At 42.1% G+C, this 14,438-nt stretch overlaps 1 protein-coding gene across 1 annotated transcript in view; it reads left to right on the top strand.

Annotated features, from left to right (window-relative positions):
- LOC133122686 (inactive ubiquitin carboxyl-terminal hydrolase 54-like) overlaps positions 1-14,438 on the top strand; it is a 65,006-nt gene that overhangs the window by 13,631 nt on the left and 36,937 nt on the right. Inside the window, 1 exon segment of the mRNA XM_061232781.1 lies at positions 13,379-13,471. Within this exon segment, the coding sequence (XP_061088765.1) occupies positions 13,379-13,471 (93 nt within the window).

Here is a 14,438-nt window from a genome sequence, read left to right as displayed (position 1 = left end):
AGCAGTGCAATGGCTACAGACCTGCAGAATCACAGCATGTTGTAGTCTACATACAGCAAGATCAATATAATTAAAATGTCAAGAATATAAAATGTAATGGGCACCAATAAAATAGTTATAAACAAAATATAAAATGCAAATTAAAACATGGCCTAAATCAAATGCCATTATAATATAACAATACACAACAATACATTAAATCTGAATCCAACATAAGCCACAAGAAACACTATGTAGATCCCCAAACTTGTTCTTCAACAGATAACTGTAGTATCAATGAAAGTTCACTTTGGATTTACATGTACACACAGAATGAAAAAATGATCTTATCACTCTTTTTCCAAACATTGATTTTTTTTTTCAAATACCTACAGGTCTCTGTGGTACAAAATTTTAGGGCAGAGCGAACATGAATTGCCTGCAGCTCAAAGTGTTTGTTTTTATTTTTTTAATGCATGGTAGGTTTCATAAAAGCAGCAAAAGCCTATTCTTTTTCTTAGTACACATCACAAATTATGTGACCTTGACTCGCCATGCTGGAGGACCTGTCCAGAACTGCATGTGTTTTTCCACAATAAATGTTGCTTTTAAATCTCAGGTCAGCAAATACTGATTATATATACAGCGATAATCCAGATTCATAATGGTTCATTTCTGTGCAGTTCATGGTTACTCAAATCGATCGGATTGGGAGATAAACAAGTCATTATTCTGTTTGCTAAAGATTATTAGCCATCAGGGAGAAGAAACACAAAGTTTGTGGAAGCAAGAGCAAAGTGGATAGCCAGTATAAGTACGGAAGGTCTGTCACCAGAAAAATAAATATATATATATATATATATTCTGTATAAGAATTTGTTCATATCACTTTGTCACAGAGTAAGTTTGGGCTACTTTCAATGCATTCTATCATATCACTATGTGAACTAAAAACAAATCCAGACAAGTGTAAAGTCCGGACAACAGGCTTTGTTAGCTGCTAGTTATTTCCAACATCAGCTAATAAATGTTGTGGCACCATGATTACTTATATCCTAACTGCTGGTTTGGTCATAGAGTCATTGCTAGAACGAGTGGATTATCAACAATTATATAATTCTCTCCTTGCGGTTAAGTTACAAAATGCTGCTTGGCATCGTAGCTAGTTGGCTAGATTTCCACTGAAATATCATATCCATAAATTACACCTATACTTGATTACCGAGTTGCTGTATAGCATGGTGTTACTGAAAAATAAAATATTTTTTACTTTTTGTGACTGTATGATTACTTGCTGAGTGTAGGTGTATGCTATTTAGTTGTTAGCTTATTCCTGTGATGTCAACGCTTCCATTTTATCAATGCATATATCAGAACTTAGTAGGAATTTCAGTTATAACTTGGCTATATTTGAACTGAAATACAATCTCATTTTGAGCTCTTTGGTTCAGCCTCAAAACTGAAATAGAGATGCACAAAGACATTGGGCTCATTCCAATTGCTTATCTTTCTCCTCTGATCTTTTACTAGCTTCTGACCTGGAAATCAACTGAGGTCTGCTATTTTTAAGGACATTCCAAACCCTTAAATGTTCATTCTAGGAGCTTGAAGTAGAAGTTAGGAACTCCCAACCTTTCCCTTGAGCAAGAACACATCAGTGCATCCTTTGCAGAAGTATTTTTTCAGAAAGTATGATGTATAAATGATCAACCTGCTGATCCACCTCTCCCCATCCGTCACACATTTGCCATGTCTGTAACTGACGTGCCTTCAAACTGACATTTGAAGACCTCTTCAGTTGATGGCCAAATAATTCCTGCCATTATGAAGAAAAACCATCAAACACCTGTCCAACAGAAAATAAACACTCTTCAGGAGGCAGGTGTGGATGTTTCAGTAACTACTCTCCTTAGAAGACTTCACAAATAGATCTACAGAGGCTACTACTTAGATTTTCTGTAAAAACAGGATTGCGGTTGGACAGTACTTCTTCCCACAGCAAACACCAAACATACCCAGTGCTTTCTCAATGATAGTTTCAGTAATCCTATTGTTTGGCCTGTTTTATTTTGTCCCTGTTTGTTTCTCTTTCCTTTTACTTGGCCTTATCGTGGCTTTCTTGACTTTCATTGGCATAACTCTGGTCCTCATGTTGACTTACTCCTATAACAGAATCCAAGAATCAATACTAGACTTTCTTTTACTTGCACTAAGGAAGTGATTGAATACATCTGAATAATCAGAAACAGCTGAGAAGCCAGCAGTCCAATTACTTTTGGTCCACTAAAATTGTGGAACTATGCATAAAAAGCGATGACCCGATATGGATGTACATACACTCAAAATTAATTGCTTCATTTCAAATCTAGTGTGCTGGAGTACAGAACCTCTCTTGCTCTCCCCCTCTCTCGCAGTCTCTCTCACCCTTCTCTCCCTTTCTCTCTCGTTGTGCCTTGTGAAACGACACTGTTTTGGGAGATTTAGCTCTACGGGGGTGGGAAGTATTAGCGGGGGAACCGCTGACTCCTCTGTCAGGCCTGTCTCCTGCCTTCATCACTCAGAGTTTATCTCAAACACCAAATAAATAAAGAAATAAATCCAAACGCTGTGTGCTGTTCCCCCATTTCCCCCCCTGCAACACAGAGGCTCTCTGCAGTGGGCGCGAACTGTCATATCTGCATTTGGAGAGCCCTGCCCCCTCCTGGCTCCCGTGTTGTGCGCTGACCCAGGTTATGGTTTGGCTCGGCCTCCTTCGGTGTCCCAGATTAATTCGCGTGTCGTGCGTGCCCATGGCGTTCCGGCATACCCGACCGCGGCGCTCGGAAGTTCACGCTCAGATGTGAGATTCACGGGCCCTGGGGAAAGCAGGGGGGGGCAGTCCTCGTGATTTTGACGGATCTGTCCTGTCATGTCGGATGATGTCGGGGCTTTGGGACAATCGCGGCATAGTTTCAGAACCACGAAGGGAGGGTCTTCAGGGTGTGTATGAGAGAAAGAGAAATTGTATGTTTGTTTGTGTATGTAGGAGAGCGGGGGCAAACTGCTGTGTACACATGTGTTTTTTTCCTATCAGCCACTCAAAAAGAGAAAATATGAATACGAATGACGATGATGAAATAAAAAACAATGAAGTCTGGGCGTGAGTGGAATTATATGAGATAGGATAGATTCAAAGTAGAACAAATGTGACCTGTTCAGTCGCATTGACCCCAAAATGTATTTTGAGTTTTATATACTATTTGAAAGAGGAGAATGTAAGCTTCCTAACACCAAAGTTATCTCTGCTCCACATATCAAGGGAGTCCCATTGCATTTTGAGTGCCACCAAACCATATTTTTGAGAAAAAATAAGTTTTGTCGTGAGAGGCTGGGCCTCACAGCAAGGAGGTCCTGGATTCGAATCCCCGTCGACCGGGGCCTCTCTGTGCGGAGTTTGCATGTTCTCCCCGTGTCTGCCTGGGTTTCCTCCGGGTACTCCGGTTTCCTCCCACAGTCCAAAGACAGGCAGGTTAGGCTGATTGGAGAGTCTAAATTGCCCATAGGTATGAGTGTGTGAGTGAATGATGTGTGTGCCCTGTGATGGACTGGCGACCTGTCCAGGGTGTATTCCTGCCTTTCGCCCAATGTATGCTGGGATAGGCTCCAGCCCCCCTGCGACCCTTTAGGATAAGCGGGTTAAGATAATGGATGGATGGATGGATGGTGAGAGGCTGGGAGACACTGGGCTAACGAAACTCCAAGGCTATACCTTGTTATCTTATGTATAATTATATTTGTACACTGAGTGTTTACTCTTCACATTAAGACATACAGACCATGAAAGCAAGTACATGTTTGAGCAAAATCCGATTAAAAAACTGAATAGCCACAGGAACATAACTAACTGATGTGGTTGTTAGCCAGGTGACTGGTGAACAGTGACAAGCTGACTAACCCCCGGTCCTACTTTCACTTTGTGTTTAAAAGCTTAAAAACAATGTTTTTACTCTGAATTTGCCATTAAGACATACATATTATGAAAAAAAGATCTACAACGTTCTACAACGTTAAGCTGAACGCCAAAAGCAGCCAAAAATGAGCTTCTGACTTCCGACTGCTTATGATAGAATGGGTCACAAATGTTCTGGCGTGTCTGTCCTGCATGTTCTGCACCCACTTATTTTTAGCCCCTGTCTAACAGTAAATTTACAGTTTTTATGCTTTGACAGGGGCTGTAACTGTATATTTCATAGTATGTTTGAGAGTATGCCAAGACTCAGATTGAATCTATATACTGAACAGTAAGTGGAGAGTATTTTCCTTGGGCGACCTGTAGTGTAGCGGTTCAGGTAAATGACTGGGACACGCAAGGTCGGTGGTTCTAATCCCGGTGTAGCCACGATAAGATCTGCACAGCCGTTGGGCCCTTGCGCTAGGCCCTTAACCCTGCATTGCTCCAGGGGAGGATTGTCTCCTGCTTAGTCTAATCAACTGTACGTCGCTCTGGATAAGAGCATCTGCTAAACGCCAATAATGTAATGTAGTGTACCTGTTTGGTGGGAATGGGTCTGTCTTTAGATATCTGGCTTTGTATTGGTTCATTAGTTATCAGGCCCCTCTGAGATTGCAAGGTTCACTGTGTCTACCATATGTTATCGTGATTATTGCTTTGGTGTCACCGTGATGGTAGTGTTTTACTCTGGTGGTGACTCCAATGTGCAAATATAGCACAGGAAGTCTATGTTCAGGTCTAGGAAATAAAAGTTCAGGGGTCCCACACTGCATAGGAGTGTTCTTGTATAGGAAGTAAATATTTGACGGTCCAAAGATGTAAAGTCATTTTTAACAGAGGAAATTGAGTATATTAGTGCACAGGAAGTGGATATTCAGGTACAGAAAACATCAGATTGGTTTGATCCGTGGTGGCCTGTGGAAGCAGCCACATTGAGCAGTGGAGGACCTATGGCCATTGCAAATGTCTGCCATCTTGGCTCACCAGAGACAACTAACCAATAAGAATGGTGTTTCAGACCACATCTTTACACTGTAGGGCAGTGTTACTCAACTACAGGTACAGCGGGCTGCATTATCTGTAGTGTTTGCTCCAACCATGCACTACACCACCTGATTTGAATGACTATTTTACAACCTTGGTTCAGGAAGCAGTGGTGGCTGCTGAGCTGAAAACTGACAGGGTGGAAAACTTCCCCTTGAACTGATTATTGGTCTCCGTCTGTTTTCAGTCATTTACCTTGATCAACAATGCAGCAGTTAATTCACAAAATACTGTACTCAATACCAGTAGCATCAGATATAGCCAGTGCTCCTGAATTCTTAAGTGAGTTATAATATTATTTTTTATTTGCATTTCAAAATTGTGCGCATTTTATCAACATTATTTTAAATTGTGGATCCAAGTACTCTTCATTATCCGCACCCACACTCATGGCAGGATATTCATGACAAAGGTCTGCATTTTTTGTCATTTAAATCTTGAAATGCAGGTTTTGTAGCAGTTATGGAGGGATGTGCTGAAAGCAAATGTGGTAGTGAACAGAGTGGGTATCTTTTTTCATTACATTACATTTATTATTTAATCTCTCTAACATGATGTGAAGAAAGAAGCTGTGTGTTAACCTGCTAATGTATCATTCACATTGTTAGCACACTTGTTAATTAATGAAAATGAATGAAAACAGCTTGTTTTAAAGGGGAGGTTTTATTTTCTCCTGAGTAATTAACAGAACAATTTGTGCTACTTATTGGCCATTCTCGCTTCACACCTAAAGAGGGTGGAAAACCAGCAGTTCTCGGACCTTGAGGACTGTGATTTGCGAGTGTTAATTTCACGGGATGAAAATGACGACCTATGGTTAAATTCTTTTTTACATTTTATTGTCAGATAAAATACAATTTTAAAAATATGTTTTTTATACAGTCAACTTCATCATTTGGAGAAAGAGTTGACAATTCCCGTTGTTTCAAGCCAGTTCCTTGGTCCAGTCACTTTTCTTGATGTGGGCGAGAATTCAATTTAATCACTTAACACAGGAACGTTTTTGTTCCCGAAAATCCAGTGTTTTTGAGAAATTACAACTCCATGTAGCCATTTGCAGGCAGTGGTTCAAACCCGGAACATTGTCTGATAGTGCACCAGTAAATTATGTAGGCCAGGGGTGCACAACTCCAGTCCTGGAGGGCCAGTCTGCATGTTGCGTTATGTTCCAACCAATTACCTTACTTTTAGTTATCTGACAGCTCTATAAATTACGCTGGTTCACTCCTGTACTTGAGCGCAGTAAAATCTTTGGGATACACTTGCAGTGTTCTGTGCGGCTGTACTGTTTCAGGTGCTTATGCAAATGTCAGATCATCAAGATATTAATTTAATAATTAAGAGTAGAAGTTGGCACAAAATCCTTAAATGGACCTGCTGTAGTTGTGCACCCCTGACAAAGCTAACAACGCTTGTAGGGCATATAACTATCTAGGCACCGGGTGTTTCAAATACTGGTATTGCTAAGGCATGTAGGATTGCTTGGTTAGCTTCGAATCAAGAATAACAGCTAACGTAATGTTAGCCAAACACTGGATGCCTCAACACTTTTCTCCAATTGTCATTTGACATATGTCTTACTGGTGCAACAGAAGGCAATTGGGGATTAGGTATCTTGTTTCCAGGGTGGGGGACTGAACTGGCAACCGACCGCTCTTACCTGAATCCTATTATCTTGGCAAAATCCATCTAACACTTAAGGACTGGAGTGAAATAGGGCAAAATTATAGTCTACTTAAAAGGAGAAAGTGAACAAAACATCTTTCATTCACTTTTCTCTAGCTGTCTAACGTTAATACATGCAAGCTCCTTCATTCATAATTATTTTCTACCACAAAAATCTACCCAGCACTTGAAATATGCAGATAAGCTTGAGTATAATTCAACGACAGACTTTGCCCTTAGTGATATAGAAAGTATCATTGTTGTCCATTTTACCATTGCATACTTCTACAAAAGTAGTTGTACATTTGAATGCTATTATCAACATTTTGTATAGGCACGAAGAGCCCACGTACGGGCTTATCTGGCCAGTATCACTAATCCATTTGCACAATAAATGCGTGATCCGCATCCGTGAGCAAAAAATACAGTATAGCATCAGCTGAGCTAGTGGCTAATGACATTACGCCGTGTGTTTTGGCTGTGGCTCCATTGTGTTTCTAAGCATGCCAGGCACCACTACAATAATCTGTATCCACTCAAAAACAGAACAAATCTTCCACTTCCACTGTGTTTGAGCTTCTGCAACTTTTAATGAGTAATTCTGACTCACAAACTGCAAACAAACCGCAAAGGGTTACCTTTCAGAGGACACCAGGATTATGCCTGTAGTCAAAAGGGTTCAAGAGCAGTAGCCAATTTATTTTGGGTATGTCATTTTCAAGCTTGTATAAAGATATGGGGCGATACTTAAGGGGTTAAACATACAAGTTGCTAGCCAACATTAACTGTTGATATTTGCTTCTAAAGCCGCACGGAGATGTAATGTTACAAGCAATAAACTATAAAGTTTGTTAACTTTATGTGGAGGGAGGGACTGAACAACGCAAAACGAGATGCCAGTACTAAAAAACGTGCTGTGGTGGAAGATATATACAGAGCTGACATTAAACACTAGTTTAAAGCTTACACGCTCCCTATGTTCAGAGGGTTGTTGGAGTAATTGGGAGCACCTGCGGCCAGTGCTCTCAGAGTTTAAGAAGGGCCAGTCTTGTGTTTGAGTGGGCGCCCTGTCCCCACAGATAACCTTTTGTTGTTTTTTTTGCATCAGTTAAAATTATAATTCTTCGCATGAATGTTTTCATCCTTCTCCCCTTTGAGTTCTGCCTGACAGACTTGATTGGCATGAAATGTGCCCAATCTTCTGCTATTGAGAACTTTGTTGCAGACAGGGTTGTGCACTTAAAATTCTGTTGTAACGTTAATGTCTATTTACATGATATATAGTAACATGATAACACTGTGTCATGGTGGCGACATGATAAATCTGCTCCAATTTAGCCAGAGAATCTGACGGAAATGGTGTAAATATGCCAATGGTTTCTATACAATTATATTTTTATGTAACAGCAAACTTTGCCAATGCATTTGATTTTATACGCTGCTGGGAAATCTTTGTGGTGACAGGATTAATGTGGTCCTTTTAAAGCAGGGGATTTTCACTTTCAATATCCGATGGAGTTGATAGGCTACTAGTCTTTTTTTTTTATGCCAACAATTCTACTTGAAGGCGGCACGGATGGTGCAGTGGGTAGCACTGCCGCCTCACAGCAAGGAGGTCCTGGGTTCGAATCCCTGTCGGCCGGGGCCTCTCTGTGCGGAGTTTGCATGTTCTCCCCGTGTCTGCGTGGGTTTCCTCCGGGTACTCCGGTTTCCTCCCACAGTCATGCAAGTTAGGCTGATTGGAGAGTCTAAATTGCCCATAGGTATGAGTGTGTGAGTGAATGGTGTGTGTGCCCTGAGATAGACTGGCGACCTGTCCAGGGTGTATTCCTGCCTTTCGCCCAATGTATGCTGGGATAGGCTCCAGCCCCCTGCGACCCTGATCAGGATAAGCGGGTTCAGATAATGGATGGATGGATGGAATTCTACTTGATTTTAGAAATGTAGATAAGCTAGTTCTTGCCAACATTAGACATATTGAATACAAAAAAATAAAAATTATTGCACTATTAGGCTAAGTAAATTACACTCAATCAAAAACATTTATTGTTGGATTTAATAAAATTATGAACAGTGGTTACATTATAGGCTTTATTTTTCAACTTGCCTATTTAGTACTGTTGCGTGCAGAATTTGTCCAGTGATGTACTGCTTTCTTTGTTTTTATATATATGGCATAGTTTGAATTTGCATGTCAATGAATAAGTCCTCTGTGATCCTTAAGAAATACAATGCAATACCGATGATAACTATAATACTGCAGCATTCAATTCCCTGTGGTGTTTGCAGTCTTAACCCCCTGAAATAGCCAAAGACTGGTTGCTAGGACTAGCCTGATGGAAGTTATAACACAGCCAGAATCTTTCTTCAATTGTCCAACCATTTGTGCATTTTGTCACTGGTGGTTAGCAACGTGTACAACTCAGTTTCGGTTAGCCGTTTAAACATTTAAACCATTCACACCCCTAGTCATAACAATGAGCATAACTTATATTTCTGGGAAGTATTTTGTTTCTCACTTGTATTTGTATATGCAATGATATATAGACTAAACCTCAATGTTCAGGACCCGCTGTTTTGTAATATTAGCTACAAGAGAACTTATGTTCCTTGATGTTGCTAGCTAACATTGCACTAAGGTGGTCGGTCACTGTAATTAACGTTAGCTGGCTCCTTCTAGACTCTGATTAGCTACCAACAGAATTCAAGACTTCTTCTTGAGTGCATGGTTTTTATCATCCACAATTGCTAGTTGTACCAATGTGGAAAGGCTAAACTTCAGGGATGGGTTGGGTCGAGAGCCTTTGGAGTGGGTGTGTGAATTAACCAACCCATTCGAAAACCTAGGCAAGAAAAATCAAGACATTTTTCCCGAAGCTCCATAACCAGAGATTGAACTTCTGGAATCAAGGCTGATCGAAGGGCGGCAGGTATTTTTCTGCTGACTCCATAAAACTTGCCCATCATTAGCATTCTCTTCAAACCGGTCTTCCCGCTAAATGGAGCGCCCCACAGTTGATTAATCCCATCGCAGCTAATTAAATTTGCCTCTCGAGTCAGCGGGCGGCCATCGGCATGTGTGGTTCGCTTCCCTTCAGGGGGCCGGTGCCCACCGTGCCAACCGCAGCGCCCCCCGCTGCCCACTACAGGCAGATTTTGCTCCATTTGTTGTTCAGCGGGGATCCGGTTCATCACAAATAACAACGAAAGTATTAATAATGAAAAAACAGACGCCAACACCGGCATGCAAGCTGTCATCTGCCGACTCCTCACCCTCCTCCTCCTTCTTCTCCACCTCCTTCTGTCTCGTTCGGAGTCTTATCGAGACATGCTTTTAATTGCTGTTTATTCAGTGTTATGGGGCAGTGGAGTAGGATGGAAGAAGGAGACTTCACTGATGCCCCTGGGGGAAATTGGCTGGCATGTGTTGTTGTACGAGGTCTACCTGGTCATGGAGAACAGAGGCTTTGTTTGCGTGCGGTGCAAGCAATTTTTTTTTTTTCCGGTTGTAATAGTATTGTGTGTGCTTCTTCAACTGTTTTAATGTGACACTGCTTGCATACCGAATTTCCCATTGGGATGATCAACATTGGACTTGATTGAAATAGCCTTAGAAGTACAATGTATGTAGGAGCACAGAAATCACACACAGGTGCATGCACACACATACACACACATACTGTACGCACACAAACACCCCTCTTGGTCATTTTAATAAAACTTCACTGAACTCATCATTTTAACATGATTTAAAGCATTTGCCAAGAGGGGTCCTAGGAAATGTCCCCTCTTGGTTTCTATGTCCCCTTCGTGGATGTGTAATGACACCATGGTCCTCTGTTATATAGGTAAACAAGTGCGCACACACACACACACACACACACACACACACACACATATTCAGATATACGTGATGACTGAACGGCCCTATGGATATAACAAAGCCTCCACACACTAGCAGACCACTAATAGAGCATCTGCATCCATCTGCTGCAGAGGAGGTGCCAGTTCTGCATTGTGCTATATGGTGCATTTCTGTTCGGTTCAACTGCTCTACAGTGACTTCCATTACAGTGGCCTCCCAGGTGTGGCACGGTGACAGCTATCGGCCATTATCAGCTCTGTTCCCGTAGTAAGCAAGTCAAGGTTTCAGGGTCCTCTTTATTGCCTCCCCCCTTCTCAAGAGTTACTCCACTCCGCCTGTATGACATCACCGGCCAGCCATTGCTGCATCGACCTTTAATTCACAACTGTCAAAGTTAGAGCTCCACCCATTTTCGTCCTGTCATCTCCTGATGAGCGGGTACACGTGAAGACATGGGAAACACCGGGCTGCCTTTTTAAAACAATAATTTCCGAGCATTCAAAGGAAAGAAAGCTAGCAGCTTTGACAACGAGGAGAGGGAATGAGGGAGTTGACACTCGGGTGGAGGGGGGGGAGGCGGGGGGGGGGGGGGGGGCGGTGGTGGGCGGGACAAAGTGATTAAATAATTCGATAGCACTTAAAGCGGGGATGTGGCCAGATTCCAGGGTTGCGGACTCCGGGAATTCAGCTTACTCGGGAAATATTGTGGCTCGCTTCGGGCTCATGCGGCCTTTTGATCAAGCTGAGACGGCAAACACCGCGTTCGGGGGAGGCTGCGAACACGCTCAGAAAGAGGGGAAGCGTATCGTGGCTGCCACCTTTCCGAAAGACTGCGTGATTTCACGCGGGGATAATCTCCGAATCCTCAAAGATGGACTCGTTTAAAAAACGGCTTCTTACTTTTTCCATGTTTTCGGACGGCAGGGAACTATCCAAACGCAGTACTGCAGAGGCATGAAGATCGATCCATTATTCATATGTAAAACTTAAACGTGCAGGGTAAGCTATATACGTTTTTATTCCACAGGCCTGAATGATGGAATGTTACACTGTACTCAGAGTAAGAAATGTGTCAGTTGAAGGTGAATGCTTATCTGATGCTTATGCTCTCTATTTTGTTTTTACAGAAATAAGTTTAAACTTTTACTTCTTTTGGTTCCTTATGGGAGAATGTCTCGTATGCGGAAACTGTGAACCCTGATTTGCCTGAAGTGGAGTAACTTTTGGTTTTGTGTTGAGTAATATCCATGTGTGTCTGTGCTTATTGCCTGTACGTGATGCCTTGTGTATAAAGGTCCATAGGCATGTTCTTATTTGGAGATGTCAGGATCCAAGGAATTTATTACAGCTTGTGAGTGCACTGTGATGTTTATTTATTTAATGCAGAGGTGTCCAGTCTTCTCCGTAAAGAGAAGAGGGGTGCAGGTTTTTGTTTTAGCCCAGTGGTAAGACACCTGATTATAAAGGTTTTGATTGATGACTGTAATTAATCTTTGTTAATTAATTGAATCATGTGCCATATGTTGGGCTAAAACAATAACCTGCACCCACATCAGCCCTTTTTGGATAAAATTGGACAACCCTACATTAATTGGCAATGTCAGTCAGTGCAGTACAGTACAGTAAGTCAGAAATGTGAGAACTGTGTTTTTTTACATTTCCCAGGTCATGGCATGGTCTGATTTTACTCACAACCATTTTGTGCATTTCTTGCTGCAGGGCTTTCATTATTCCATACTAACCAGCACAGAGGCTTTGCTTGAGTCCGCTACACACACACACTGCAGTTGTATCTCACCAAATAATCACACACGAGCATAGGTTCGAGAGCCTGCCGGTCCTGTCTTGCCAAAACTCATTGTATTAAAGTTGTATGAAACATCATTTTTGTCTTGCTGCAAGGTCCTGCTCCTGAAACATGGTCTGTCTGCTGTAGAATTCAGCTATGCCAGCTTGACCAGCTCAATTTTCAACTGTTCATAAGCTGGTCTAGCTGGGTATGAGCTGGTCAACTAGCACGGCCCAGCTGGTCATAAAGCTGCTCTAGCTGGGTATGAGCTGGTCAACCAGCTAGTGCTGGTAGCCTGTCTGAGCTGGTCAGCAAGCTGCCAGCTGTTTCAAAACATAGCTTGAGCTGCTCAAGCCATGTCAAGCTGGGAGCTGGTCTGAACTGGTCAACTAGCTGCCAGCTGTTTCAAAACCTAGCTTGATCTGTTTTTTTTGGGAGGGCAAGGTCCTGCTCCTGAAATGTGGGCAGGGACTAGGCAGAGCAGAATTTTGCAGGCAGAACCGGGCACCGCTGATTCATAAAGGTTTGACAGGAAAGCTGCGGCATAACTTGGCAGTGGATCCTACAGTATAGCTGAGTGCTGGCTGGAAGACTCCGGCCATTATTTTTATATCGTAACATCAAAGGGAAATCCAATAGTTGTCGCTAGTGTGCTCACGTACAGTGCAGGGTGAGGCTGGAATGGTGAGGTACAGGGCCTCAGGGACTGTACTGTGTGCGGTAAAAACCAGTACAGTTGTATTCCTTTTTTTGTCATTTGAACTTTGAAAGAGGTGCAGACCTATAAACAGCAACGTTTCGCACACAATGCAGATCTCAAAACAGCAGACTCTAGTCAGAATGCTTTTGTATGATCGGCAGGTGATTTCATACTTCTCCTGTTGCAAGAGGTGGTTTTCTATTTCTCCATAATATCTGGTTTATGCATAATGTCAGCAACAGCTTGGCACAAACATTTTTTTAAATTAACTAAATTCAGTCTTTAATGTGAAAAATTCATTTGACGCTTTTTTAACCCTCATCTGTATGTTAATTACCTCCTCAGGTCCTGTGGCACCTGGATATCTTTCGCAGGAGTTTTCGTCAGCTGACCACACACAAGTGCATGGAGGACTCCTGTATCTTCTGTGCTCTCAAGGTACTACTGACCGGAGGTGTGGAGTGACTGCTCCCGAGGGCGGTTTGGCAGTGGACAGGTTGAGTTCTGTGGCAGTGTTTAGTAACATGAGCTGCAATAATGTCACCCCTCCACCCCCAAAAGAACAAGAGTTAAATACATTCAAGTGGCAACATATTGACACTTTTCTCCCTGGTGGGTAAAGAGTGAACTGTGCAATGCTTGGTTGCAAAACTTGGTTGAAACTTGAATCTCCACCCACGCCATTTTATGTCAACGGAGAAAGCCGAAATAGAAGCCTGTGTTCTCCGTGGAAATATAAAGTCAGTACATTTTACACAACAGTTAATAACAGTGAATAAATTATTTTAAGTAAAAAAAATTATTTTTTTGAAGTATTCCTGAATTTGCGTATCATATTACTATAAATTACCATATGACCAAAAGGAAACTCCCCATCCTGGCTGTCTGGAACCTGTCAGAGTACCTCAGTGGCAGGTGTAATACTGTATCATTTGCTTCCGATTGCATACTTGACAATAGATGTCATTTTGCAAAAATGGTAGCTAGCTTGCGATCTATCTCTCTCACAAGCAAGGTAATCTATCTCTTATATTTCTCCCTAACTAAGATAGCTAGCAATCTATTTATCTCTTTCACTAGTGATCTCTCTCTCTCGCTAGTCACTGTAGCTAGCGATCGATTTCTGCAGAGATTCATTTTACAGAAAACAGTTAAGGTTTGCAGTGTTCCCTTTATGGTAACACATGGCCATCTCCACTCTCTGTACTCTGGTGGACTGAAATAGGCCACCTGTTGTTCCACCATGTTGGGGGGGGGAAAGTTACATTTCTGGTGCTGGCCAGTATAGAAGACTGTTCAAGACATTCACACTAATGCAATTCAGGTGGAGGTATTTTTTCCAGACTGGCTGCTGGTTATATTGACTAAATAAGGGCATTAATCGACAGGGAATCTCTGTAAAATA

This window comes from Conger conger, chromosome 2 (genome assembly GCF_963514075.1).
Source record: "Conger conger chromosome 2, fConCon1.1, whole genome shotgun sequence".
NCBI classification, from domain to species: Eukaryota; Metazoa; Chordata; class Actinopteri; order Anguilliformes; family Congridae; genus Conger; species Conger conger.
Note: the sequence above shows the minus strand (reverse complement) of the source record. Positions and strands in the feature narration are given on the sequence as shown.